Source organism: Coccinella septempunctata, chromosome X (genome assembly GCF_907165205.1).
Source record: "Coccinella septempunctata chromosome X, icCocSept1.1, whole genome shotgun sequence".
In the NCBI taxonomy this organism is placed as follows: Eukaryota; Metazoa; Arthropoda; class Insecta; order Coleoptera; family Coccinellidae; genus Coccinella; species Coccinella septempunctata.
This window is the reverse complement of record NC_058198.1, coordinates 5,659,215-5,686,556: the sequence shown is the minus strand read 5'-3', so window position 1 is coordinate 5,686,556 and position 27,342 is coordinate 5,659,215. Positions and strand designations below refer to the sequence as shown.

Below are 27,342 nucleotides of genomic sequence, written 5' to 3'. Positions count from 1 at the left end.
GATGTCATGAAATGTTCGCATGAATCTCATATTATTCGTTTCATTCCAGTCCGCTAAAATTTTTGTTGATTTTCCAAAAATCGTTGTAGATATTATGAATGTACCTTATAAATATGTTAAAATTTTACCGATCGAGCCGAATATTTCAAGAAGGTGCGGCGTTTGCGATGAACTTCTAGTGATACCGCCGATCTATTCGTGCAAATCAGTGTCCTTCATTTGCGGGCCATGTTTCGAAGGCTACAGATATTACCTAGACGACGACGACCTGAGGGCAAACGACCGTCCGATCCGTCAAATACTTTACGAGAACTTTGCGTCCAGGGTGAGCTTTCCCTGTTCCTATTACCCCCATTGCAGGGGGGAAATGTCCTTCGATTACGGCGCCAAGCTGCATTACAAGGAATACTGCTTCGCTAAGGTGCTATGGATCTTCAAATGTCCAATATCGAGGGCGAATCGTTGGTTCTTGCGACCTGACCAAGACTACTGCTTCTGGAGGTACAAACGTAACAACTTATTAGAGGATGAGAACGAGAAGTTGTCGAAACACCTGAGACACCTTCACGGTGAATATGTATTAGAAAGACCGTATATACTGCAACTTAGGGACTTGAAGAATTACGCCCAACCGCGACGAATCTTCCTGTTGCTTCTAGAAGAAAACGATCTGATAGCTGCCCTCCTGACGGAGATCACAATGGCAGACATCATCTTCCGGTGTAGAGTGAACGATTCCGTGGATAAAACCACGGCCACCAACGATCCTTATGAATGTTGTATAAGTCTAGTACCGCCTAACGAGAGATTCAGTTCACTGGTCGATGTTAAATTCGAATGCATCCCATTCGATAGCAACGATGTTGAGTATCCGTGGCAATCTCTCAGATTACCATTACGCCATTTGATAGAAGAAACATCGTTCAAGATTTGCGTGCTTCCTCGTTCGATCATGGTGCGCTCCATACCGTACCTTCATAGAGATAGACAGCTGCTCAGCAATGCAGGTGTCGAGGATGCAATGTCGGAAGGCACCCTGACAGCCTCAGAAAACGGTATGTTGACGTCCGAGGGCACCATGTCCATCGCAGACTCGAACAAAACAGATATCGAACTCTTTTCATATCCCTCGTCGAACTCCGAAGATCGATCAGTGGGATTCACAAGGAACCCTATCGAACTTTGGGAGATCGAAGAATTCGAAGAAATTCCTCAAGAATCGCCTACCAAGAACGTCGAAGAATGTCAAGTGTCTGGGATTGATCTACTCGTGGATGCCATTTACGTGAGCGAACATACCGAGGAAACGGAAAAGACGTCTGTCAATAGGAATCTATTCAGCGCTCCGAATGATGATGCACAATGTTCTTCATCCGATCTTCTTATTCCTCAGCTATCTCCTTTAACATCTTCAGCAGAAGTCACGGAGCCTGCTGCTATAGATCCAAATCTCCCATGGATCCCAACAACGATCGCAGATTTACCACAATTAATGGAGTGCGTTTCCCTAGAAGATTCTAAGTGCGGAGAAAAGGAAAAAACAAAGAAAAAATCGCCATATGATACCACACCGGATGAAAATGTATATCATAAAACTGAAACAGAACAGCCACAACAAGAGCGTGCATCAGTTAGAAATGATCTTTCAATAAGTACCAGCCCAGCTGCTCAAAACTCAAGTTCCCAATCTCCCAGAGAACTAGTGAATACTCCAAAATACGAAAATAAAGAAACATGTATGAATATTTCTCCGGAATCAAATAGTGATTGCGAACGCAATGAATTCACTCCATCCAGTTACGAAGGACCTCAAACTGAACCACAAGAATACAAATCGATGAACGTTAAGAAAAATCAAGCCCCAAATATTGCAGATGTTCGTGAATGTATTCCACCAAGTTTGAATCATCCACTTTCGCCTGCTCCGATTTTAATCCCATTAGAACACTCACAGAGGGTATCCAGGAATGATAGCGGTGTTTCAGAATATTCTTCATCAAAAACTTCGATTCCAGATGATCCAACACAACTCAATTCCTCAGGACAGCCTGAAGGAAGGATGAATACCGATATGAAAACAGAAATTCTATCTGAAAACGATGCGATCAAAAAAGTTTCTCAAAACGAGATCGCATATATCACATTCGATGACAAAAGAGAATTGGAGGAGATATTAGCTAAGATTTCATTGAGCGAAAAAGTTAAATCTCCAATCAAAGTCAATGAAAACGACTATTCTAATGGATTTCATGAAAGATTTTTATTCGATATGAATGAGGACGATGAAGAGCTCGAAGAAACTGATCGGCATTATATACGCGAAACCGATCTAATCCCTGCTGTTACTGTTACCGAAAGAGGATCAATGGGAAGTATGTTTGAATGTAGTGAAAAAAATTTTGAGAATTAAAAAATGCAGTTTGTATGAAGAAAACACAATATAATAATTAATGAAGAATGAGAAGTGCAGTGCTCTTGAAGTGATGCAACAGATGAAAAAAAAAACAAAAAAGTTGGCAAGAAATGTACTCTGAATGAAGATTATCATTTTATATCAACAATAAGATATAACCAAAGTGTCCACTTGTTGAAATTCTAGGTACAATCATATTTTCTAATAATTTGTTTGTTCGATTCCTTATTGTATTTTATATTTATGTCCTAATTGATAGGTTTCTGACCAATTTATAATTCATATTTTTATTAAGAGAATCTTTTAATAGTCGAAATCACTGTATTTATTCTTAGACTGAACCTCAGCAAAAATAAATATTCCTCTTTATTTGTAGATCATATTTTATAATTATATACATATTCATTACTGTAACAATAAAAAAATGATAACTAACATATTGGTTCAATTGATCAACTACTGATGAAGGGGTTGATATGTTCCAAAAATCAGAAGTGGGTTGAAAAAATCTGAATTATCAGAAAAAAAAAATTCAATGTTTTCCATATTCATTTATTTCAACTGAATGAGAAATAACAAGACATTTCACATATAAACATTCATAATAAATTAAAGAAATTTGAAATATCCATCAAAAATGCATATCCCCAAAAATGCAATTGGATGGATAACACAACAAATAGCTCAACTGCAGTCTAACAATTTCATTGTAATCTCAACATGGCCAATAGAAATCATCGTCCTACAGCAGCAGCACTAGCAGTCTGAATAGATTTCAAAGAAGTCCATATATAACCTGGCACAGCAGGGGCACTTATGCTAGGATAAGGGGTTGTCGATGATTTATAGTAATCTGAAGGTGCATGCATTATGAATTCCATACATCTTAGGCTTCTTGGTAGTTCTTCCTCTGGTCCTATAATATATGTTGCAGCATCAAAACGTTCATTTGGTGGCGGACTTTCTTTAGTAGGAAGCAACCAAGTTATGACTGCACTCTTTTCACAATACTGATCGGTTAATAATCCCCTTATCTGGGCATAGTAATAGTCACCATCATCTTCTCCGATCAATCTAACGATATCACCAACTTGATAATAAAACCCCTCGCAAAATACAGAGTCACTTGTTACAGGCGTTGCAACAGCCTGTGGAGCTTTCAATGGAGTTCTTTTAAACAGAGAACGTCTTCCTCTACCTCTAGGTGCACCAAGCTTAGGGAGAGCAAATGGATTTAATCTTGTAGACCTAGTTGATCGAGTTTTCTGTTTAGATGGTTTGACATCGGTCGAGGATCCTTCTTCTTCTGTTTTAATGCTTTCTTTAGTTTCGTTCACACAATTTAAGCATATAGCTCCCAAATTTTCAGCATTCGTCCATAAAGGAGACTCGGTTGCTTTGCATTTGAGACAAACAGGCGTACCTCGGAGCGGCATTACATTGGATATTTCAAAATATTTCTCATCAATCAATAAATCTACATGTAGGCATATTATTCAATTTATAAGATAACTTTATCATTTAAGAAATATTCGAATTTCAAAACATTTTGACGTTTACGTAAAAGTATGGTTAGGATCTGTAGATCATAGAGCAAGAAAATGTTTGTGCTGTTCTCAACACTTCCTCTTTGTTCTTCACTCCACACCAAACAGGCAGAAGAAAAATTGTGGTGAATTTGTATAATTTCATTTTCATTCTAGTTATCTTAAGCTACTGAAATATTAGTTTTTAAAATATAAATTTGGAGTTTCGAAATTTTTGAATTGCCATCTGACGTTCGTTCCTGAAGGAAAAACAAGTTCCGTCAGCTTCATATGATACTCCGTGGTTTACGAAAATTAATTACTGAGCATGACAGCGTCTATAAAGTATTTTGAAATTTTTTGTGAGAAAATCCTCAGTAATTATTAGTGAATAAAATAGTTCCTTGTGCAAAAGTTTAAGTGTTGTTGACAGACCTTCACGGGTGGTAAGAAAACGACTTTAAATAACGTGAGGCGATGAGTTTTCTGATATCTAAAGATGTCGAAATGTACAAGCTGTAAGAGACCCAAACAAACCCTTTGGAAGAATTATTTCAAAAGATTGCTATGTTCAGATTGTTCTCCAGACGTGGAAATTCCTGTTCATGAAACTTTTCGTGATGAAATTCAATTAATTGATCTCAGCTCGCCAAAATACAAGGAAATCGAAACATGTTCTTTAAATTCCTCAATTTTCACCGAGTTACCAGTTGGGTTTTTGAAATTTGGGGGTGAAGAGGCGACTTTGAAGAGATTCTCCAGAAATGTGAACGAATCTCCAAAATCAGGGCGTCCCCTTGAGAAAATAAAACATAAACAAATCACTTCCACAATTGAAACATTCTGTTGTGAGAAAAATTTCGAATGCCTGAGCAAGACTACAAATCCTTCTGAAACCGATAAAGCCGACCTTATATCGACTGAAATACAGGGACGAGATAGAGGTTGTTATAATAGTCCTATTTCTGAAAATGAAATACTTGACGAAAATTTGCCAAGTGCTGAATCAATTATGGAAGTGTTAATGAAAGAACTTCTATATGAAAATAATATATCGAATGCTAATGAAGGTACATTTTTTGATGATTCCGTGAACGGGACTAATTATGGAGAAATTCCATCTGAAAAAGACATGGAAGAAAATTCGATCCTTCATTTATTGGAGGAAGAAGTCTTGAATAAAGCTATGTTCGTTGATGATGTAGAGAGTAAATTGAATGATTCACAAAATGCTGAAGATATTCAAAATCCCACTTCCAAAAATCGACATCAAACTGAAAGTTATTTGGAATCAGATTTTACTGTGAGGCGAACGGATAGCCAAAAGAAATATGAGAATAAATATTCTAATGATAGTGCTGAAAACTGTTCTGTAATGAATCGTTATACTAAGAAGAAAAATGAGATATGTGACAGACAGCTCACACCTGCTAAGATAATAGACAATAATTCTATTTCACACTCTTTATACGATCAGATCCAAAAGAAAATGAAGAAATCTGAATTCAGAGCAGTTAACGAAACTTCTTCAACTGAAACCAATGAGAAAAGTATAGTGTCGAGGGATCCCTCTGCTATCAGAATATTCAAGGATGAAAACTCCGGTTTGAAATGCGTTATTTTGGGTAATAAACTGTTTTTCAAAGTTACAGATCCTGTAACTGGAAAGAAATATTTCAGGACTATAAACGACGTAGCCAAAACTGGAAAAAATATCAATGATTTCGTTAAAAAAGAGTCGGCCATTGAGGGTCTACCAAAAGAAAAGAATTTTCAGGAACAAGATACCGCAATGAAGATGAACAAGACAAATCTCAGATCCAATATTAATAAACGCAGATTGCTGAGTGAAAGTTCTGTAAAATCTAATTCTATGTCTACAAAAATTAAATCGGAATCATCACATCATCATTCTATTATTGAAAATAAGTTACAGAGTAGAAATTTTGAAAATCTTGCATCCCACCAATTACTGTCCAATGTTGATAGAATTGAAAACCGTCCAAGTGATCTCAATAACAATCCAAACAGACACCAAAATGGTACCAACATTCGAAGATCTTGTTCAAATAGTCAAAATCTAAAAAATCAGAGTTACAAAATTACAGGGAATCCGAGACAAAATTTAGACTATCGCTGTTACTCGAATGATGCCGAGAGAAAACACGCAAACAAAAAAAAGTATGCTAGTCAGCAATCAGATCAACAATATGAATCTCTCAAAAGTGCCGCCAAAAAAGCTAAGAGAAGTGAAAAAATGAAGAATACCGGCGAAAAGGAGGAAAAACAAGTTTTGGGAGATGGATACCGTAATATGTTCTTTGAAAAATCTGGTTTCAATTTTAAAATAGTGGATAATAAACTATCTTACGGAATAAAGAAGTATAAATCTAGTGTTCCAAATGATTCTACGCCACATGTTGACGAAAATAACTTGTGTGGTTCCGGTATTTCAATTATGGGGTTACCGAAGGAAAAGACTAAAACTGAGAAGAGGACTGCAGCAAACTGTAACAAAAAAGTCAAAATACCCGAAGAAACTTATATTCCTTCGCAATATACGGATAACACTAAAAAAAGCAAAACCAACTCTGCTCCACTGAACGCTACCACAAAGAAAAAAGACTACCCTTTTCACAATACTGTAAGAGTTACAAAAAATAACGCCGAATCTAAGAAGAATATTGGCACAAATAACCTAAGCCAGGCAACTCTTGCTGATTCCAAAACAACTGCAGATGCAATCAAAATCCTCAAATCCGAACATGACTACACTCTGTTAATGTGCGACGAAAAAATTGATGAAAAAGGATATGAAGATCTTGTTTCTGGAAGAATTCGTTCTAAAAAATTCCGTACCCCTTCTTCTGAAAATAGATATAGGAACAAAGATCCACAAAAAAACAAAAAATTTGAGAACCTTCATCGACTTAGGAAAAACGAAGATTCATCCAAATCATGGAATCCCCATTTTCCCACCGGCAGTTTAGACCCAATGTCAAAAGTTTCCAAAAATGTTCGTGGTAAGTACTGGCCAGCTTCAATTAAAATTAAATTTCGTCGAAATTCTACACTCGAATTGTACAATTATTTAATATATATGTTTTCATAAAAACTGTAAACGCAAGAGCATCAGATTGTATTTTGTACTAAAAGAAAACAGATTTCAATTATTCGTAGAAAGATATTCCAAATTTGTATAAAATTGAACTATTCTGCTTCAGCACTTGGTTCATATGACTACGCAAACGCAGTTGAATTGTTTCCACCAATAAACTAATCGCCAAAGCATGCGCGTTAGATAAATGTACCGCGGGAATGTATATTCGGTAGATTACGTTTATAGTATTCGTAATCCAATCAAAAAGATTACAATGAATATTTTGAAATACTTTGAATATATTTAAATGAATACGGTATATAAGAAAAAAAAACGTAAGACAGATCAATCTAAGAAAGAAGAACAGCGTCGTTTGACGCTAGAAATGTCAAATAATGTATTTGGAATATGGAATTAAAAACACATAGGAAAATAATGAATTTTTTACCATTTTATATTGTGAATTATCCTACAAATTCAATCAAAATGAAGGGAATTCAAAAACAGAGGAAATTTTATTGAGTGCAACTTCAAAAAAGTAAATTAAGCAAAGCATAACCTATATTAATTGGTTTTTTATTTTTATAAAATATACTGTTTTCGAAAGTTTTTTTTCTATTTCTCAACAATTATATTGAATAATGGCCAATTCGTACCGGAAGAATGTGGATAAAACGTTCAAAATTCTGCCAGGTATTTATGGATATGAACTTATAACTGCAAAACAAGGCAGGATAAATAAACAGTGTATCTTTTTTGTAGAAAAACCGAAACCCTGCGTCAAAAGAAAAAGTGCGAAACCTTTACATTTAGCAAGGGTCGAAAAAGCTTTAGATGTTAATCAATTTCTACACAGCCTCAAAGTTTCTACAGAAGACACCAGTAGTGATAGTGATGAAGCTAATAACGAAGAATTGTTGGGTTTCAAGGGTACATTATTTTCCTGGACTATTCCTTTTCTCTGAATTTTCAACCAATGCAATTTCATAAGTTCATATTACAATTTATTTTTTGTAGTTGCGGACTTTATAACACCAACCGATTACTACAACTTCAGCAATGTGTCCGGTGATAGACAATGGTTAGCAGATATATTACAAGAAAATACAGACAGTCCACCTGAGGAGGTACAGTACCAACATATTTTAAAGTTGCATTCATATCAAAAAAACCTCAGACAGGGAAAAAAGGTAAGTGTCCAGGGAAACATGAAGTCACAATTTAGATAAGCAAGGATGTTGATTCTTTCCAGAATTTCAATGATTATATGTATTATGGAGCTGGATTAGTAAGCACAGTTGATCATTATGCTGCCACAGAGAAAACCATACCTTCACCCTTATCAAAGAAAAAGAGACGTGATGAAACGTCTGAGACACCTTTATACCCTTCAAATATGCTAGAAGATATTGCTGTATGTAGAAAAGTAACAATAAAATGCAAAAAATTTTTATATCCTTTTGTTTTCAGGAGGAGCCTTGTTTAGATTTGAACTTAGAAAATGGATTAGACTTCCAAACTTTTGATGAAGACTCGTCTAATGTACAGTGTAATTTTAATTCGTCTAATATGTCCTTATCATCTTCATCAACTGGTCAACAACGAAAAAAAGTTAAGAAATTTAAAGATGAGGAAGCTAAAAAGAAATGGGAGGATATGATGACTATCAAAAGAAAAAGAGTTTTCTCCAATTTGATCAAAAAAGAAGTTGGTAAACAACAAAGGTCGAAATCCAATAGACATAAGGAAACCCTTCTCCAGTGTAAAAGAGTTGCACAACAGTGTGCCAAAGTTGTCAGGCAAAAGGCTGTAAGTATAAGATGTGAATCATCTGATCCACTTTGAAGGTTATTAATCTTGTTCTGTTTATCAGGTTTTATCAGCCAGAATTGTCAAAGAGCAGCAATGGCGTATGAAACGTCTTGCTAGGGAAAATATTGCTTATTGGAAACGATCCAGAAGGTTAGATCGTGAAGTGAAAAAACGAATGGAGAGAGAAGCAGAAGAACAGAGAAAAATCGATCATGAACTAATCGAAGCGAAAAGACAGCAGAGAAAGCTCAATTTCCTAATTACTCAAACTGAGTTATATGCCCACTTCATGTCGAAGAAGTTGGGCACTGCATCTGCTGAGGAACAACTGAGGATATTGAACCAATTAGACGAGGAAAAAAATCCAAGGCTAGCAGCTATCGATGAATATGATAGGTAATTTGATACTCAAAAGATCAAAAAATTGAATTGTTGAATATGTAGCTTTTTTCTATTTTTACTTTTCATTTTCTTATTCACATAATTCCCCTCAATTTAAACCACATTTAAGTAGTAAAAATTTCTATGTGTAGCGAGATCATGAAAGAGAAAGCCAAAAAGAATGCCGAAGAAGCTTTCCTAAACGAGCGTACAAGGACAAAACATTTTGATCTTGAAGCAAATTCCTCATTCATAGAAGATTTGGATCCAGATGGGGAGCAACCCCAACCAAAAATATTCAGGGGAAAATTGAAGGGATACCAGTTGAGGGGAATGAATTGGCTAGCTAACTTGTACTCTCAGGGTATAAGTGGCATTTTAGCTGATGAGATGGGTCTGGGGAAAACTGTTCAAAGTATTGCGTTTTTGTGCCACATAGCAGAGAAATATGGTGAGTATGGAAAAACCACTATGCAGAAGTTTCCTCATAGTATTAGTTGTTTCATAACTCATCTGGAAAAATTTTCAGCTGTGTGGGGTCCATTTCTGATAATATCTCCAGCTTCTACTCTACACAATTGGCAACAAGAAATAGCGAAATTCGTTCCATCTTTCAAAGTTGTACCTTACTGGGGCAATCCGAATGTGAGTGAAGCAACAGTACAATGTACAATTAAGATAAAATCGACAAATTATTTTCAGGAGCGTAAAATACTAAGACAATTCTGGGATCAGAAAGATATTTATACCAAAGAAGCCAGTTTCCACATTGTGATAACAAGTTATCAGATTGTCATTACCGACATCAAGTATTTCAATAGGATAAAATGGCAGTACATGATATTGGATGAAGCTCAGGCTATAAAGAGTACCAGCAGTATGAGATGGAAGACCTTACTAGGTTTCAGCTGTAGAAATCGATTACTTCTCAGTGGAACTCCAATTCAAAACAGTATGGCTGAGTTGTGGGCTCTACTACATTTTATTATGCCAACCTTGTTTGATTCACATGAAGAATTTAACGAGTGGTTTTCCAAAGATATCGAAAGTCATGCTGAAAATAAAACTGGGATTGATGAGAGTAAGTAAGGCTTAATAGTGCATAGCAGCACGGGGTTAGTGTAAAGTTATTCTCTTTTATATTTATATGGTGGTACTACATGTCCTGATGTTATTTTAACAAAAAAGGGGGTTTTGAAGGATGCTATCAGATGGCTGTGTATTTTGGGTTGCTGACTCCCGGAAATTATTGTTTAATTTAGTCTTTCAACTTTTTCAGAACATTTATCAAGGCTTCATATGATTCTGAAACCTTTTATGCTGAGAAGAATAAAGAAAGATGTGGAGAATGAACTTTCTGACAAAATAGAAATAATGGTCTACTGCCCGTTAACTACTAGACAAAAATTATTGTACATAGCTTTAAAACAAAAAATAAAAATAGAAGACTTAATCCACTATAGCGTTGGAGGTGGAGATGCACATAGTGTAGATAAAAATTTCACTTCTAATTTAATGAATTTGGTTATGCAGTTTAGAAAGGTGAGATGAACGGAATTTATATTTCGTCATACATATTTATTTATGAAGGGCTGAAGGACCTAGGTCGATGGCCATAAAATAAACTTTTTCTCTCTTTTTCTCTATTTATTTATGCTTGTTTCAGGTATGTAATCATCCCGAGCTATTCGAAAGAAGGGACGCTAAATCTCCGATAACACCAACATCTGTAATGTACCACGTTCCTCGGTTGATATACGATCTCAATTTGCCAGAATTAAACTTTTTGTTGATGCAGAAACATTTCTTATTCACTTGCAAATATATAGCTTCTGCTGTTATCAATGAGTCCGATACTATATTCAATTTCTGTATGGATATGCATTTAAGTTTCAATGAGATATACCAAATTTTCCAAGGGAATATTCTTAAACGGTAAGCTTTGAGTCTTAAATCACAGATATTTTGCTAATCTGGTACTTTTCAGGTGGCAACACTACTATTATTCACAAAATAAAGAAAGGTTGACAAAATTTATTGATGATTGGAGCTCACCAGTGGATCGAAAACCATCATTGAATATTGTATGCCATACATCACTTACTGATGACCTAACCTCAAATTTGCTGCTTCGAGACCTAATTTTCACTCGCAACAATTGTGCCAGCAAAGTGATTTATGGACATGCAAGGCATACTTATTTTTCTACATCCGAACAAAACTATATGGATAACTTGGGAGTATCCCAAGAAATCGATATGGAAAGCAGTAAGACTGATGATATACAGGTACGATAATTTTTCATCGTTTTCTCAATCATTTCTACTCGAATGTATGTGATTTTTCAATTCTATGAGGTGCATTTCACAAAAAGGTGGATCTACTGAAAAAGAAATCTACTAATAAGGTAGATCTTCTGGCTCACTCAATTCTAATCTAATGCCATCTTTATAATTGAAATATTATATTCTTGTATTTTCAGATATCAAAATTTGGTGATAGTAATATGAAATTTATCAAGAAAGAGTATATTTCTTCAGAATTGCCTTCATTTTTATCCAGCCTAATACCAAAGGTAAATAAGATTTCCATCTGTCAATAAATATTCAACCTTGTTAATTTCTGAATGTTTTACATGAAATTATAATCTATTTCAGATACAAAATTGTAATATCACCCTATATTGCTCCTCGAGACGGGCTGCTCATGCATTCAAAAGACACACAGATGAATTCTCTTATAGTTCTCTCAATTTTTATTGGACTGAAGCAACCGGTAACGAGGCAAACAAATCTCCTGCAAAGTATTTGTATCCCACTGTATATAGCCCTATCGATATTTTAAAACCAATCAACGGATGGTCTAATATCTATATCCCAGGTATAATATAAAGAAATTCTCTGTTAGCAACTAGAAAAAAAGGAAAATTATTCGATTGCAGATAAAGAAACTTTGGTTACCGATGCAGGTAAACTATCGGTTCTTGATAGCCTACTGAAAAAGCTTAAGAAAGAGGGTCATAGAGTGTTGATTTATTCTCAGATGACGAAGATGATTGATCTTCTTGAGGTAAAGTGAAAACTTTTACTCAGCTAATTTTCTGTAAAATTATAAATTCATTTCAGGAATATATGTGGCATCGACATCACAAATACATGAGGTTAGATGGTTCCTCTAAGATTTCAGAAAGAAGGGACATGGTTGCAGATTTTCAAGCTAGGACTGATATTTTTGTTTTCTTATTGTCAACAAGAGCTGGGGGCCTGGGAATTAACCTCACTGCCGCAGACACTGTAAGATTCACACCGATGTTTATAATTCGCAAAGTATATCACCAATTTTTTATCTCTAGGTTATATTTTATGACAGTGACTGGAATCCAACTGTAGACCAACAAGCTATGGATAGAGCCCATCGTTTGGGGCAAACAAAACAAGTTACAGTCTACAGATTGATATGTAAAGGAACAATAGAAGAAAGGATTCTTCAAAGGGCAAGAGAAAAGAGTGAAGTCAGTATTTTTTTGAATGCACCTTGTTTCCATATTACTGTATGGTTTTTTCCAGATTCAAAAATTGGTTATCAGCGGTGGTAATTTCAAACCAGACACATTAAAACCGAAGGAAGTGGTATCTCTTCTACTTGATGAAGAAGAACTAGTCCAAAAATTCCATAAATGTAAGGATGTTTTCATTTAATTAATTCAGATCTGAATTTTCGAATTTTTTTCTAGCATCCGCTAAGGTTGAGCAAGCTGTAGTGCCGAAGATCGAGCCTATCCTAACCGTGCAGGATGCTGAGAAACGTAAAAGGATCGAACCTCCGTTCAAGGTATGTTTTTGACCTTTATGTTATTCTGAATCTGATAAATAAAATTTCATTCCCAGACCATTTCCGCCGCTGCTGAACCAAAAAGGCTTAAAACGCACGATACTAATTTCGAGGATCAGTTTTTGAATGTAGATAGCACCCCTACGAGTCCTCAAAGTGTAACATCTAACGATGTTTTAACGGATGACCTCTCTGATGCGAGCTTTTTCGAGGACAATGAAGGATCTCTCAGCAGCAGTAAGTCAAATGCATTATATCGCTTATGATAAATCATACATACTAATCTACCAAATGAGTCATGTGACGAAACCATCCGAGGCTGTCAAATTAACGTCAAAATATTTCTCGGAAAGATACTTTGAAAATTTTGAGAATCCCGACGTAGAATGTTGTAGATGTACTTAGAAAGCCAAATAATTGAGCATCTACCGATATTGTAGATCTACCAGCTAACTAGTTTTCTACTATTTCAGAATATACAGTATATAATGTGTATGGGTCAGCAGTTAAGCCAAGAACACCTGCTAGGGGATCTTCAAAGAGGGGAAGACCAAGAGGTTCCAGAAGAGCTTCGACCCTGAATAGAATAAATAGTGGTTCTGCCACAAGTGGAATTTTCACTTCAGGTAAGTCAAATTCCTCCACCCATTTTCATTTGATGGAATCTCATGCATTTGCTCCTTTCGAGCTTCTGACTTGTGAAATCATTTATCTCGATATTCAGGTTCAGATATGAGTATAGGGGATGGAAATGCAGCTAACTCGAGTAACGCAGCGGCAGAAAACTCTGGTGCTGCTGGTATGTCTTCTCCTGTATCAACAGTCCGTCGAGGTCCTGGAAGACCCAGGTTGAAACCTTCTGGTCCTCTGAATACAAGTACTCGTGGCACTTATAAGCCAAGAAAGCCAACCAGGCCTTTACCTGTGCCTTTACCCTCTGATGGAACAAACACAACTAGTAGTACCAGCCACTTATACTCCAGTTACGTGTTTGATTTTCCGGAACAACCCGATTCCTAGCAGAAAAAGTGTATATGGGACAAGGTGAAAAAGACTTGAGTGACGATTTCAACTACCACCAGAATCTTTCAACAATGATGTTAATTTATTGAATGTTTATGAAAGTTCTAATATTCTGTACGAGTAGTTTTTTTTTCGAATTTTCGAAACAAGGATGTAATTTATTGTTTGTATCTTGGAATATCAATCGGTATTCTAACACACAAGATGTTTATTTTCCTAAAACTGAAAATTATAAGAGAGGACTTCGTGTACATTTTCCCCCCTATACCAACTGTTTGAGATGTAAGTTGCTTGTTTGGATAGGATTCTGTCGGATTTTTGTGGATTCAGTATTATATGTACGAGTAAATCCTGTAAATATAAAGAATATTCTGATAAAATTTCGTTCTGTGATGAAAATTTTTGGGCATACATCATACTCCCCCAGTAAGAAACTATTTTCTCGTCAGAATATAACCTGAATGTACTTTTTCACAATTTCAATATCCGGCCATACATAGTTGTTTTCTGGCATATTTTATATTTTTAGATAACTGTATAATATGTTATCCCCTTTTTCAGTTTTTCTTCAAGGTTTTCAGTATTAAATCGCAGGCGCATTTCTTACACGTTTAATGATGTGGCCCAATATTTTCTCTTATATTTACTTTGTTTAATTGTAATATAATGTACTATATGTACAAATGTATTTAAAACAGCAAAATGTCTGTGAGATGGATAGATAAATTAAACAGTGTATGTCCTTTTTATGGTGAATAAAGAGAGAAATATATTGGATATTTCGTTTTAGTTCATGATTTTTCCTAACATATTTCCACCAGAGTGGAAAAACCACCCAAAATGTTCACACAAAATCAATAAAAACTGGTCTTACCAAAATAAATAAGCCTGGCAGTACTGTCGTTTCATTGCTTGAAGAAACAGATGAAAAGAATGTTCATTTTACATTTCAGAAGAGTACTACTATCACATCTTCCATCACTATCGGTACCTCAAATAAAAAAAAAATTGTTTTACTGATCTGAGACAATAATTTTTTTCAAGTCATTCCCAACACCTAGATAAAATAATAATTCCTGTCAAATTTAAGAAAATGAAAGGCACAATGGCACTGATGATCAGTACCATTGAGTATTTAAGTTAATACTCAATTTCAGTACTCACGGACAATTACAAACCAAGATAGCAGCAAGAAGATATAGAAAGGAGGCGCAATACAGATACGATTTGAAGGGGGACACGAATTGGGCGAAAAGGTTAAGCCTACTTTTCTGATAGCTAGGCCAATACGCGCTAGTGTTACGTAGCGTGTGGCAACAGCCGATCTCCTATATCTTCTTAGGTTCCCAACCATCACATGACAAGGAGATATGTAAATACAAAATTTAGAAGAATTATACCAGCTTATTATCAATAGTTTTTGTATATAAATATAGTGTAATATCTCTTTCGACGATCATTTTTATGGTGGGTTTATGCAGAGTTCCTAAAAACTAGGGCCTAAGAAAGGTTTGACAATCTCATTGGTAGATTGGTTCATTTATAAGGAACTCTGCATAAAATCAAGTAAGATTACCCTCTAGTTAGATTCGCATTTAAGGTTGAATCGCCTTATAGGTATATTCTATGAAAAAAATAGGAAAGAAGAAAAACTTTGAGATTTAATAAGATCAGAACCAACCAAAACAGATTCTATTGGATGAATATGATCTTTTTCAAATTGAGATTCAGTTGGTAGGGAGTTTTCAAATTAATTTACTGTATAATCTGTAGTCGTATAGTTCAGAACAGACTGTAAATTGTACTTATTACCTGAAATTCAGAAAACTCAACCCATGGTATGAATTTCATAACCCGAAACCAGTAGTTGGAAAAAATCATACTCCTCATAATACATAACATAAACAAAAATATTTCTTTTGTTTCATTTGATACCACCACCAAAGTAAAAGTGTCCCGAAATTTCCCGACAAAAATATAACTTAGTGGAAGAAATAATGGACTCACTTTGTCGCCAGAGTTTATTTCAATTAGAAAATATCAAATTAACACTCAAAGTATACCACAATCAGAATCTTCATACTCTTCAAAAATTCATTACAATTTGCGTTGTTTTCAATTTTCACCATCAAAATGCTTTAGAAGATGGAGAATTATTTAGCAACAATGGATTCCTGAAATACACAAATAAATAAATGCGAAATAAATAAATTCATAAGAGCGACATAAAATTATAAATATGCTGACCAAACAATAAAGTGAATGCTCCAAGTTTCAGGGGGTTTTCCATCTGCAAAAACAGTATAACTCTCCTTATCTACAGGTACAGAATAAAAGATGTACTGTCACCATTTCATTATCACAAACACCACTATAAAATTACAGAAACTCTGATTAATTTCAAACATCTTGATATAATGGGCATTTTCTATCTACCATCACAGTTTTTGCTAATCTTTCAGTCTAAACCCTGTTCAGGTAAAAACAATCAACCTTTGTATCTTTGGGACTCTTTTACCAGTTGTAGAATACTTGTGAATAACTTTCCACCTAAATGAGGATTTGATATAAAAGTGTTATAAAATTTCTGAAATATTGAGAACTAAAAGAATGGGTGTAAAAGCAGAAGTGAAGAAACTAGCCACAAATACCTCAGGTTGTCCTCCTAGAGACTTTCTTCCAAAGTGCATTATGAACCAGCCTGGGTGTTTTCAGGATTCCCGTATACCTGCTAACCTCTTATGAATTTATTCTTTTGTGCTAAATTATTGGCAGACGGTATATGTATATAAAATGTACATATTATTTGTACTAAAATAGTTACTATAATATATTTTGTTGAAACATTTTATTTATAAAATATAAAATCGAAAGTGTTACTCATAAGAATTTTTATCCTTAAAATTCAATCTGTAGGAGAGATGATGAAGAACACCGTAAATTTACATATAACACTTAACGGTTAGTAGTTTGTTAAAATAGTCGACAATGCCACAAAAGAAAAACATGTTACAGGTATACACAACTAACCTCATATGAAATTTCGGAATATTTTATTTGATTAAAATTGCTAAAATGTTCAGATTGTGGAGGCCTTTACAAAAAAAAACAAATTTGACACCTCCACCGGAACTTACCAAATTACGAAATCGGTAAAGTACAAATATATGAACTGAAACACGTATTTACACCAAGTGGGTATGTATTAGGTGCAGAGACAGATGCAGCGAGGGAAAGGGGGGCCAGTTTAGATGACAGGGAGGATGGGAGGATGAGGGTATGAAGGGTTGCTCTAAACATATAATAATTCATGTGCAATCCGTTAATTAACTGGCAGCACAGCCATTGACTAGGGCACACAACGGGATCATGGGTTACACCTAATCTTAACTACACAATTAATGTCGGTACAACTTTAGGTTACAAATGGACGGGGCCAAAATAGCCGGCACCATGTGTTTTTTTTTTCAAGCGTCAGTTTCTCCACCTTTGAGTCGAAGCCTAGCGAAATCCTCAAATATTATGTCATCATCGTGATCCTGGAGCGTGTTTTCATCGCTGGAAAAATATAAAGATCAAGAAAAAACATCCACTTGAAATCATCGGTATTGTTTGAAACAATTAGTAGAAAATACAGAATTCTCGAGTGACAGCTACTGGAGGATACAAAGTGGAGAACAATATTAGGTACATATCTTGCATTAAAGTTCCGATCTGCACTTGATACTCTCAGCAACAATTGAGAAAAGAAATAGACAATTTTCCTACTTCAAGTCAAAAAGGGACACGAAAAATTACCTCCTGAACAACAAGAAATATTAAATTTTGTAGGAAATTATGCTTTTTATTCACAACTTACGGATCAAGTTGAATTAGATTTGTATCGACAGGAACATCAGTATTCATTTCAGTACTGCTACGGCAAGAGGGAGATTCTGGTGGTTCTTCCTCAGGTTTAGGATGCATCAAAATGAAAGGTAGCTCAGCTACCAGATCGCTGAAAGAAAGGACTAGAATTAAGATTATGATTGGGAAAAAAATAATTATCGCGAAAGAAGCTCCAATTATCCCGATCCTGGAAACTCCGAGATCAGCGTAATTCCTTAGGGAGATTTTCGTAGCCAGAAGGGCAACGCTGACACTGCGATTTCAATATCAATTCTAGGTTCATCCAATAACTCGTTGACGTCCCTTTTCATGAAAATTTTTGGCGTTCTTTATTGTATCTTTTAGGGGAGTTCCCTTCAATTTGGATGAATGTTGCTTGTTCAATTTCCTCTGATGTATATAAACGTTTTTTTATTTTTATCAGTAAAATATCCAGCTTGTGAAATTTTCCCTATCAAGTCTTGCAGATCTTGCATCAGAGTAGATAAATTTGTGTTCAACGAACTAGGACACCGTATTGCAGAGCGTCACATAACAAATCGACTTTTTAGACCATGTGACGTCTGCAATAAGTCAGATAGCAGGACGCCGAGGTGTGAAAGTCCTTTAGATTGAACTCTGCTAACTGTGGTCAGCAATTCCTAGAACGAGTACATCCCTAAAAGTGATGAAATAGTAATGACCATCTTTATGGTCGATAAAAGGAAGCCGCAAATTGTGCATCCAGTCTATAGGTTGGTTTTATATGAAATGGTTTCACGTTCAGATGGTCCCGTATACGTAACTTTTCCCAGCGGTAAATTCAAACACGCCCTACGCTGAAAAATTAGTTGTTCAAGACAAAAACTGGACCACTTCGAAAAAAAAATATGATTATTAAAAATTAAAAATCTTGTGGCTGAATTCCCAGATAATCATAATATTCAACACATCAAGACCTGTACAGATAGGATTATCGATTATGAATATTCCGAAAGTATGAAAAAATGAATAATACATCAGATAATCACTTACCCCCCAAGGGCTCCCAAACAGAGTTTGACTTTGACCTTATACTGTACTATAATTCCTAAATTTTCTCGTTGGGCTGGATCTGCGACTCTATAAACAGAACAAAATTGAGCGACAGCGACCGTAATAGGATCAATCCCGAAAGTGACAACATATCATGCTGAAAAAACATGCAGGTGGCAATGAAATAAGGATAAGTTTAATCAATGCATTTACTGTTAGTTGACTTTTCATTTTCGCCAAAGAAAAATCAGTGTTAGATAGATTAAATGAATATGGCAGTTGCAAAACATTTAATTGGTTTAGTTTCGTTTTTGTAACGAAGGACATGACGTAACAATTCATTGAACTCTTTCCATTTCCGAAACGAGCCGAAGATACTATTTACCAAGAGCCTCCCTGTTGGAACATTTAATTAGGGAAATAGTGTGGAGTCGAGTTTTCGATTTTTTTCCATCGAGTTCAATGTAGTGCTCGGCTCCTTGTCCTTACAGTGAGACTGAAAACATTGAAGCTCCCCATCTATATATGCATATTCATTGTTAAACTTACAAAGTACTCGATGCTAAATTTGTATCCTCGTGCTTTAACTGTCCGTCCAAGGCAAGACCCCACTTATCCTTATTATTGGCCAGGAGGGGGGTGAGGGTGAACACCTTGCTCAGAGTGAAACCCGGACCAATGGGACACCCCGCTCTACTCAAAACGGGAATAACACACTTCAATACATGATCAAAAAACAGAGAGGGGATGGATGTTTGACATCCGCCCCCTTCGAATTGACATTTACGTCAAAAACTCGATTTCGCATGCAAAATGTTTACTTTTGAGGTATGGTAAGCGAAATTTTCAACTTGTCCAAAAGAAGCCATCTGCGTCGAGATATTTCTGTGGGGGAGGGTCATAGCACAACATTATTCGTCGATGTTGTACCCGTTACGACAGTAATCGATATGTTGATACTTCACGATATGATATACCTGTACTATTATCATGTTTTTCAATAATGACTGCTGATGAAGATTGCGAATAAAAAATGGTTGTGTATTATAGAAGCATGAAACAAATTTTCAAACAATCGTGCCAACGTCAAACGCACTTACAGCATCGTGAAAATAAGACTTGTGCTATGGCCCTAACACATCGACGAACATTAAAAACTCCATAAAAATTCGGCTCTTAAGTTTCGGATGGCCCATCGAAACACTCGGAGCAGAAGCTCCTGATGATGCAGCTGCTAACAGCTAAAACAAGTTGTAAATTTTTGTGCATAGGTAAAACACTTTTTAAGATGGCAGTCATCCCTCCATTATAGACTCACACTGTGGAAGATGCCAAATTCGTATCTTCGTCTTTCAGTCGACCGTCTACGGCCAAACCCTTTTTATCCTTATTATTGGCCATGGTCGGTAATATATTAAAAACTCTGTTCATTGTGTAGCCTTGAGGTATTGGAAAACCTACCCTATAAAATTCCACTCTTTATATCGATTCAATGATTCACGCAGTGAAACTACCAACTTCATAAGCAACCCAAAATTTATCTTGTTCTACTAGTTAGTTTTCCTTATAAACTGTAACTGAAAAAGATGCTGAATGATGAAGGATAGCTTGAAAGACTGGAATTATTCAACACAATAATCAAGTAACGAAAAAAAATCAATGAAACATGCAGAGAATAGTTTGCTTAAGACAATGCGATTACCTTCGACATGGCTACGCTACGGTTCAAAAACATAGTCATAATCTCACTTGAAAAAATTAAAAAATACTGAACCACATTTCCAGATAATTAGTTTACTGTAGTTCGGTATTCTTCAACACCTATAATTCGGTGATTTATTTCACGATGCCTCATTTCCGGAAAAATGTTATGTCGTTTGGAGGATTCTGACTCCCTACTCTCCGTTTTTAAGTTCGCAAAGGTGGTGGCATGATTCAACGTTAGTGTCTCCGAAGAAAAAACTTTCCAGAAGTCTGTATGAAATATTGCGGCAGACAATAAAACTCCATCGCATACTGAATAAATTGGTTCAGGATTCTGTTGTTACTTGAGGCACATTGGCCAGTATTTCATTTTAATAATTCAAGAACATTGAAGTATCGACTCAGAGAGACAGCTACATGTAAAAACGGTGCATTTACTAAACGAAACAGAAAAATGTTAACTTCCACAATTTTTATCCGATCTTATTCTTGACGATCCCTTCTATCTACTTTCTGGGAAAGCATAACTCATTTTCTTGTCGATGGCAGATAGTAACATAATCACGAAGCATCAGTTCATGATTCATGATGATGATTTAAAACACTGTTAAATAAATTCTTCATGTGTTAGCTGTCGCGACTACCTCAAATATAGCTTACGAACGTCTTTACCTGTTTCTGTAAAGAGTTTCTACAGACGTATTAAACTATAGTCCTCATGGCCTACTACGACCTCGTTTTTTTTTAATTACATTTTGTTTCGAATGGTTTCAATGGACGCCTCTGTTTCTATAGATGAAACGGAAGGTGTAAAATCAAATTAAACTATGAAATGCACTTACTCGCTCTCTATTTCGGCCACAGTACATTTGTATTGCGCTGTTGAGAATAAGCATATGTCGGCGAATTGTCTGACGGAAACCTTGATCTTCTTGACGGACCTGTTCGAATTGTTCGCTATGTGAACGTTGACTGCGATGTTTTCACCGTGATGATAAAGTTCCTTGTCCAGGGAAGCCTCTAAATGAAGCTTATTAGGGCTCATCATAAATTCCTTGCTAACTTCCACGGACGGCTGTTCCCCTTGCTTGCTCGGCGCATACATTATTTTACGTATTGCTAACCTGTAAATTATCGAGTTTCCCCGGTCACAAAAGGCTTCAGTTAATCTTGGGGATTTTAATGAACTTGCACACAGAAAGCTTAGCGAATTAAGTGTGTGACTCAAAAAACATCTTCGGTTTAAAAAGCAAGAAAATTCCCGAAGCGGCTGACGAATGCACGCCGAAACGTAGCAGAGAATAAAAAAGTTTCCACACAATTAATTCACGTGATAGTCACTTCTTATCATAAATATTGTTAATTTTCTGATTCCACCAATAAGTTAACGAATATGTTGGACACGTTTAACTGTTCAAACAGAGCCATTCTGTTTCTAACAGATCATAGTAATTCAATGAAGGTTCCTAAATTTTGGCTTTTCAAAAGTCACACGGTTTGAAAAATAATCAAAGATAAAACTTATTGTTGCTATATCATGCATCGAATTCTGTCGTTTCGTTAAAGAAAAAACAAAGGCAGAGAAATCATACGCTCTGGGTGTACAGGTCTAAGGTCGCTGATTATATAAGCCAAAGAAGTCTCCACTGTTATTTGTAGTCCGTTGTCTAGATTTGTTAACAACGCACATATTGACAATAAATAATGATGGATTAAATCCTCCTTTGTTGTTCGGAAGTGCGAGGTGTAACGCCAACAAACTTTATAACGACATATTAAACAAGCCGGATACACCAATAACGAGTGATGTGATGTAACCTCAGTATTTAATATTGACAGATTCCGATGCCACATCAAGCAAAACATACCGATGTTTGTGTCATCTCACCTAACAGAATTCCTCTTATGGGGTTTATCCTCCTGGTTTTCGCCAACGAAAGCTTTCAATTCGTAGTCCACACCGCATGGTTTGCCGGTATCACCTGGGGCTGGCTGCAGTGTGACCGACGCAGGACAATGTGGAGGCAATTCGAAGTAGAACGGAAAGGCATTAGGACCCAGCTTTTTGATTAGTCGCTCCTGCGGAAGAACGCGAATTGACAGATTGAGACATGAAATCGAAAGAAAAGCAATATACTGCTCGATGTCAGTAGTCGGTATAGTGAAGGAATACATCCTTGGGTAAGCTGACATCGAGTATAGCATAAATTGCAAACATTTCTGCCGTAATAATCGAAGTAGATTTTGTCTCAACGACCATTACATTTTAACACTGTCGCTGAAGGTGATGCCGAATGGAAACTCACAGCATTGAAAAGGACATATTTAAACTATGACACAATGAATGATTCGTTTTTCCAACACAATAACGTGTATGGCAACCTTTAGCGCTTATGATATACGTAATCCAGTCGGGATTGGATATTCCTTTTTGATGAGTCACTTGGCAAGGGCCACCCCAAACCTCCGCGTAGTTTACCATTGCCTAGGGTGGAAACATGGACGCTCATGGGGGCGGCCTTGGCGCCCCCTGGGATCTTGAGATTGTGAAGCAATCGTAGAGCACTAATTTTGACTGCCGCAATAATGGAACATAACATGAATCACCCCAAACATATTCTATCATATTCAAGATGTTGATATTGTCATTATTTTTTTCCCTTCCCTAATTTAGATTCACACTTTTCTTTAGATATTTGCCCTCAAATTCATAGTTGAGTATGTCACATGATTTATGTCATATCGAAAGACGTTATTGGAATAGCTGAAAATCCATATTTTTTCTCTCATTACATCCAACGTTACCTGCAATCTTGTAGGAGTTCTTTTAGTGGTAGAATTTTTCGGCGGGTATATTTGTTCAGCGGCTAAGTACAGATCCTTCCTAAATGTTAAACCAAGAACGTCCAGATCCTCCCTGCCATATCTAAATGCAGCAAGAACATGACCAAAAACTTTCCTATCTTTAACATAGTCCGGATCTATCAGCACTACCCCATCTGAAAAAAAAAAAGATTGAGGTAAAGTAATGAACAGGACAAGCTCATCAACTCCAACATCACAAACTCGTGCTAATATATGATAAAAGCCAATTTATCCCCGACAATATTTGCGCGATATGCTTGAGCACAGAACCTCCCCATATTCAGATATTAAACTCGGATTAGAATAGATTGTTTAGGATAATTGAATACTTAAGCGGAATATATTGGATCGAAGATCAATCTACGCGAAATCCATAATGATAATTAGACTGGAAGGAAGCGAGTTAATTAGAGTTCGAAAAAAAAAAGGTAGGATTGGGACCCTCAAGTTTGTCGTATACAAAAACTTCGGAAAGTATAAAAAGAGAGGAAACTTCGTTTCGCATCTCTCAACTCGATTTTCAAGAGTTCGCTGATAAATTAAGATGACCTGATTTTTTTCAATTCGAACATGTTCGAGAATTTTCAGTATTCTAGATAATTTCTTATCGACATCGATTGTTAGACGTTGCTTTGAACGAACACGATTATCAGACTCTTTTGTCGAGTTTATATAGAAACTACGAAAAGATATTAGAAATCAAAAACGTAATATTATCCGGTGGGCAGGTACGGCCCTGACGCGGTGCGACATAATCCTTTTAAAAGAATAGCGTACTTCAATCCCGCTGAAATAGGAACTCCACAAAGCTTTCCATAAATTCGAAATGACAAACTCGACGGCGACATAATTTAAAATTCTTTGCCTTTTATCAAATCAAAATTACGGCGGAGGCAATTTCAGATAAAGTACCCCACTCTCTCTATATTCGTATTCAGTTTCAGAATTCAAATGACCGGACACGAGCTCCAACCTAATTCGGCCATTTAGACCGGATAACTCTTTCGAAAAATTTTCATTTATTCGAATTCGTGACCGTGTCGGAACGGGCGGAAAAGTGGGGTCTTTTTGACGTTTGGCTGAGCCTCAATACTGTCGTCGACTGCATTAAGGGCAAAATGGATATCGTTTTAACTTTGAATCCCTGCAAAAAAAGTAGCAAGTTTGACATAATAGCGTTCCACTTCAACTTCAGTTCCCGCATCTAGGCTTATGACTTTGATAGAGAGAAGGCTAATAATGAACCATCACTTGAAAACTACTCGGGCTAAGCTCATGCGGCAAAAAGTGTCATACAAGGCGGATCGGAAATGTCAACCAAGTGGATAATTTTCGTACAAGTAAAATATATAATGGAGATTAAAAAAACTATTCTGTATATGTACCTATTGTTGCATTAAGTCGTGGTTAACCTGACTGAAATGGCAACAGTAAGCAAGACTGCTGTAGAGCGACAACGTAGTAGAGAAATGAATAAAATAAAGATTCTACCTCTTCTGTTATGAACACCTCGAAATGAAGGTTTTAATATCGAGTGGAGCATTGGTATCAATGGAATGTTTTGCCAAGTGTCCCTCAAAACATTAGTGAGCTGTTGTAATGTCTACGGTGGGACTGGTGAGTGGCGTAATTGCGATAGATTGCCAAAATGAGTGAAGAAGGGATTTCGTTGCTTCTTTGATGATTCTTTGCTTCGGTTCTACCAGGTGTAATTTTGAAATAATATTCATTGAAGTCATTCTTGAATGAGGGTACTCTTGATTCGTCAATCAAAAATTCGTTTTCAAGTTACTTGAAATTTAAGATAAATCTGTTATTGAGAATAAAACAACGAGGATGATTTACTTCTTTCGTTATTCGATGTGCTGAAATCCAGTCAAGAAAATTCTCGAGGATAGAATTACAGAAAGCCTCACATAACGTCCAAGTGTGTAACTGACTTGAGCATCAAGAGAGTTATCTTTTCGGGGTATCTGATATTCCGGATATTCCTTAGGAATGCTTCGTCGTGAATACATCAATACCATATGTCCCCTTTGTTAGACTACAAGGAAAGGTGTAGAAAGCCTTTGAAATACACCTTTTGCAATAGGAAACCTGGCTACAGAGATGTATCGAACTCAATCGTTAGAAACTACTAAAGAATTAGTCATAGAAATTTATATTTTGAAAAACCATCAAATATGTAACCTGAGTTTCACATCTTGGGTTCCAAAAAGAATTCCATTTGAGGAGCATGCCAAGTTCTTGGCTTCGGTAATTATTTTATTTCATTTTTCTTACGCAAATCGGTGCGGAAAGTAGGACCACCTAGCTAGCTAGTTTCTAAATGTTCGTACAGTATTTTCAATGATTCTAAATACATTTCCAGGAGAAATTATTTATATTATGATGTAGGTTAAGCTGGGTACAGACGTGTAACAGGACGATGTTACGATACGTTGTGTTGCATGTCTGTACCCAGCTTTAGAGGAGAAGTACACAATCTCGAAGTTTCCCTTCCACGATAATAATGAAGCGAAAAACAAAGTGAAGAATGCTTTGAAACCGTTCTGCACGGGGAAGGTACAAAACAAGTTCATGCCTAGTTAGTCGGCGACGTTCGCAAAAACAATAAATAACGAATCATGAAATAGTTCGCTTTGTTACCTATCCGTTATAGACGGCCCAGGGAGAGACGGAAATTGATATTTCCATGCATAATAAAGCCCTTTTGGTGAACGACAGACTCGAGGAAATTACTTATGGAGTACAACGGAAACAGTCGTTTCTATCAACTGCAAATCAGTTAATTCAATTTCATACCATTGTTTGTGGTGCTCCCCCCCGTCCTCAGTTCGAGAAGTTCGCGTTACATTTCGCAATATCACCTCCAGCCTTATTTACAAAGCAAGAAGAAAAACTTATTTTGTTATGCTAATCAACTGACGGACAACCGGAAAATGAACTTCCTCCCCTGTAGGAGGAAATAGGGAAATACTTTTTGTCACAACGGGCGACCTTTCGCTCCTTCGCGTTCGTAGGAAATATACCAGATGTTATTCAGAAATCGAGAGGAAAAGAATCGATGTTCCCTGGTGAACCGTGAAGGACGGTCGCTAAAGCCTCAACACTACGAGGTTGAAATAATCCGTCATTCCCAAAGGGCCTTTTTGTTCGTTCAAAAGAGTTTCCCAAAAACCACATTCGAAGACCAGTTCGATAACCGACAGTTCCTGGCTGGTGAAACTACATCAGATGAGAACAACACATATGTATACAACGTCCTAAACAAGAACTCATTCCTTAGGAGTACGAAATGAAAATAACATTGTTTTTTAGGCAAAACTAGAAGCGGAAATGGAATTCCTGGATTCCTCTAACCATTTCCCATTCGAAATATAGGGTTGGGGTTGTAACACTGAGGTTTGAAGCGATACAGTTTTAAATCTGATCTTAGAAGTTGTCCCCCTGGAATGAAAAATCAACCTGTCCTAGCTCTGTACAGGACGGCGTAAGATTTCAGCTCCTATTCCGTTTAGAATTTCGACTTCAAACAACAAGCTCGTTTTTCAAATCGAACGCCCACCGTACCGTGAAATGTCGATGTGAAAATTGCCGACAAGAAAAAAAAGATCGACGACCAATTTCCCCGACGGCAAATACCGAGAAATGAATCTCAGAAACTTTCATCCCCTAATTTGCATCTCCCGGAATGTTTGGAACGTACAGATTATAGCCGGTTCGACTCCTGAACGTTCATTATTATAAATTGCGTGTTGTAAGCCGAGTTCGATTGTTCACTG

The 27,342-nt window shown here is 36.3% G+C and overlaps 4 protein-coding genes across 8 annotated transcripts in view; 2 read left to right on the top strand and 2 right to left on the bottom strand.

Moving 5' to 3' along the window:
- On the top strand, positions 1–2,788 carry LOC123321397. The gene is made up of 2 exons (XM_044908962.1): positions 1–1,514; positions 1,620–2,788. Exons 1-2 carry the CDS (start codon positions 20–22, stop codon positions 2,408–2,410), a joined length of 2,286 nt encoding a protein of 761 aa, XP_044764897.1. The 5' UTR covers positions 1–19; the 3' UTR covers positions 2,411–2,788.
- A 168-nt stretch (positions 2,789–2,956) lies between these two features.
- Positions 2,957–3,991, bottom strand: LOC123321399 (GATA zinc finger domain-containing protein 1). Its single transcript, XM_044908964.1, has one exon. The coding sequence runs from the start codon at positions 3,847–3,849 to the stop codon at positions 3,148–3,150; it is 702 nt and encodes a 233-aa protein (XP_044764899.1). The 5' UTR covers positions 3,850–3,991; the 3' UTR covers positions 2,957–3,147.
- A 3,427-nt stretch (positions 3,992–7,418) lies between these two features.
- On the top strand, positions 7,419–14,863 carry LOC123321396 (chromatin-remodeling ATPase INO80). 2 transcript variants are annotated; one of them, XM_044908961.1, is made up of 22 exons: positions 7,419–7,732; positions 7,802–7,969; positions 8,057–8,229; positions 8,292–8,453; positions 8,510–8,848; positions 8,913–9,247; positions 9,385–9,683; positions 9,762–9,877; positions 9,935–10,313; positions 10,512–10,774; positions 10,899–11,167; positions 11,220–11,520; positions 11,715–11,807; positions 11,890–12,112; positions 12,174–12,301; positions 12,358–12,525; positions 12,585–12,743; positions 12,799–12,910; positions 12,966–13,063; positions 13,120–13,300; positions 13,537–13,689; positions 13,806–14,863. In XM_044908961.1, exons 1-22 carry the CDS (start codon positions 7,681–7,683, stop codon positions 14,081–14,083), a joined length of 4,449 nt encoding a protein of 1,482 aa, XP_044764896.1. In that variant the 5' UTR covers positions 7,419–7,680; the 3' UTR covers positions 14,084–14,863. The 2 variants fall into 2 exon arrangements, with proteins under 2 accessions (XP_044764896.1, XP_044764895.1); XM_044908960.1 differs by having other exon boundaries at positions 13,788–14,863.
- A 2,054-nt stretch (positions 14,864–16,917) lies between these two features.
- LOC123321323 (beta-arrestin-1) overlaps positions 16,918–27,342 on the bottom strand; it is a 40,513-nt gene continuing 30,088 nt past the window's right edge. For all 4 annotated transcript variants that reach the window (XM_044908790.1, XM_044908791.1, XM_044908792.1 and 1 more), the window contains 7 exons: positions 23,498–23,691; positions 22,581–22,771; positions 21,535–21,816; positions 19,538–19,681; positions 18,989–19,075; positions 17,946–18,083; positions 16,918–17,644 (listed from right to left, as the gene is read on the bottom strand). In XM_044908790.1, the coding sequence (XP_044764725.1) occupies positions 17,554–17,644; positions 17,946–18,083; positions 18,989–19,075; positions 19,538–19,681; positions 21,535–21,816; positions 22,581–22,771; positions 23,498–23,691 (1,127 nt within the window). In that variant the 3' untranslated portion in view covers positions 16,918–17,553. The remainder of the gene's footprint in view (positions 17,645–17,945; positions 18,084–18,988; positions 19,076–19,537; positions 19,682–21,534; positions 21,817–22,580; positions 22,772–23,497; positions 23,692–27,342) is intronic.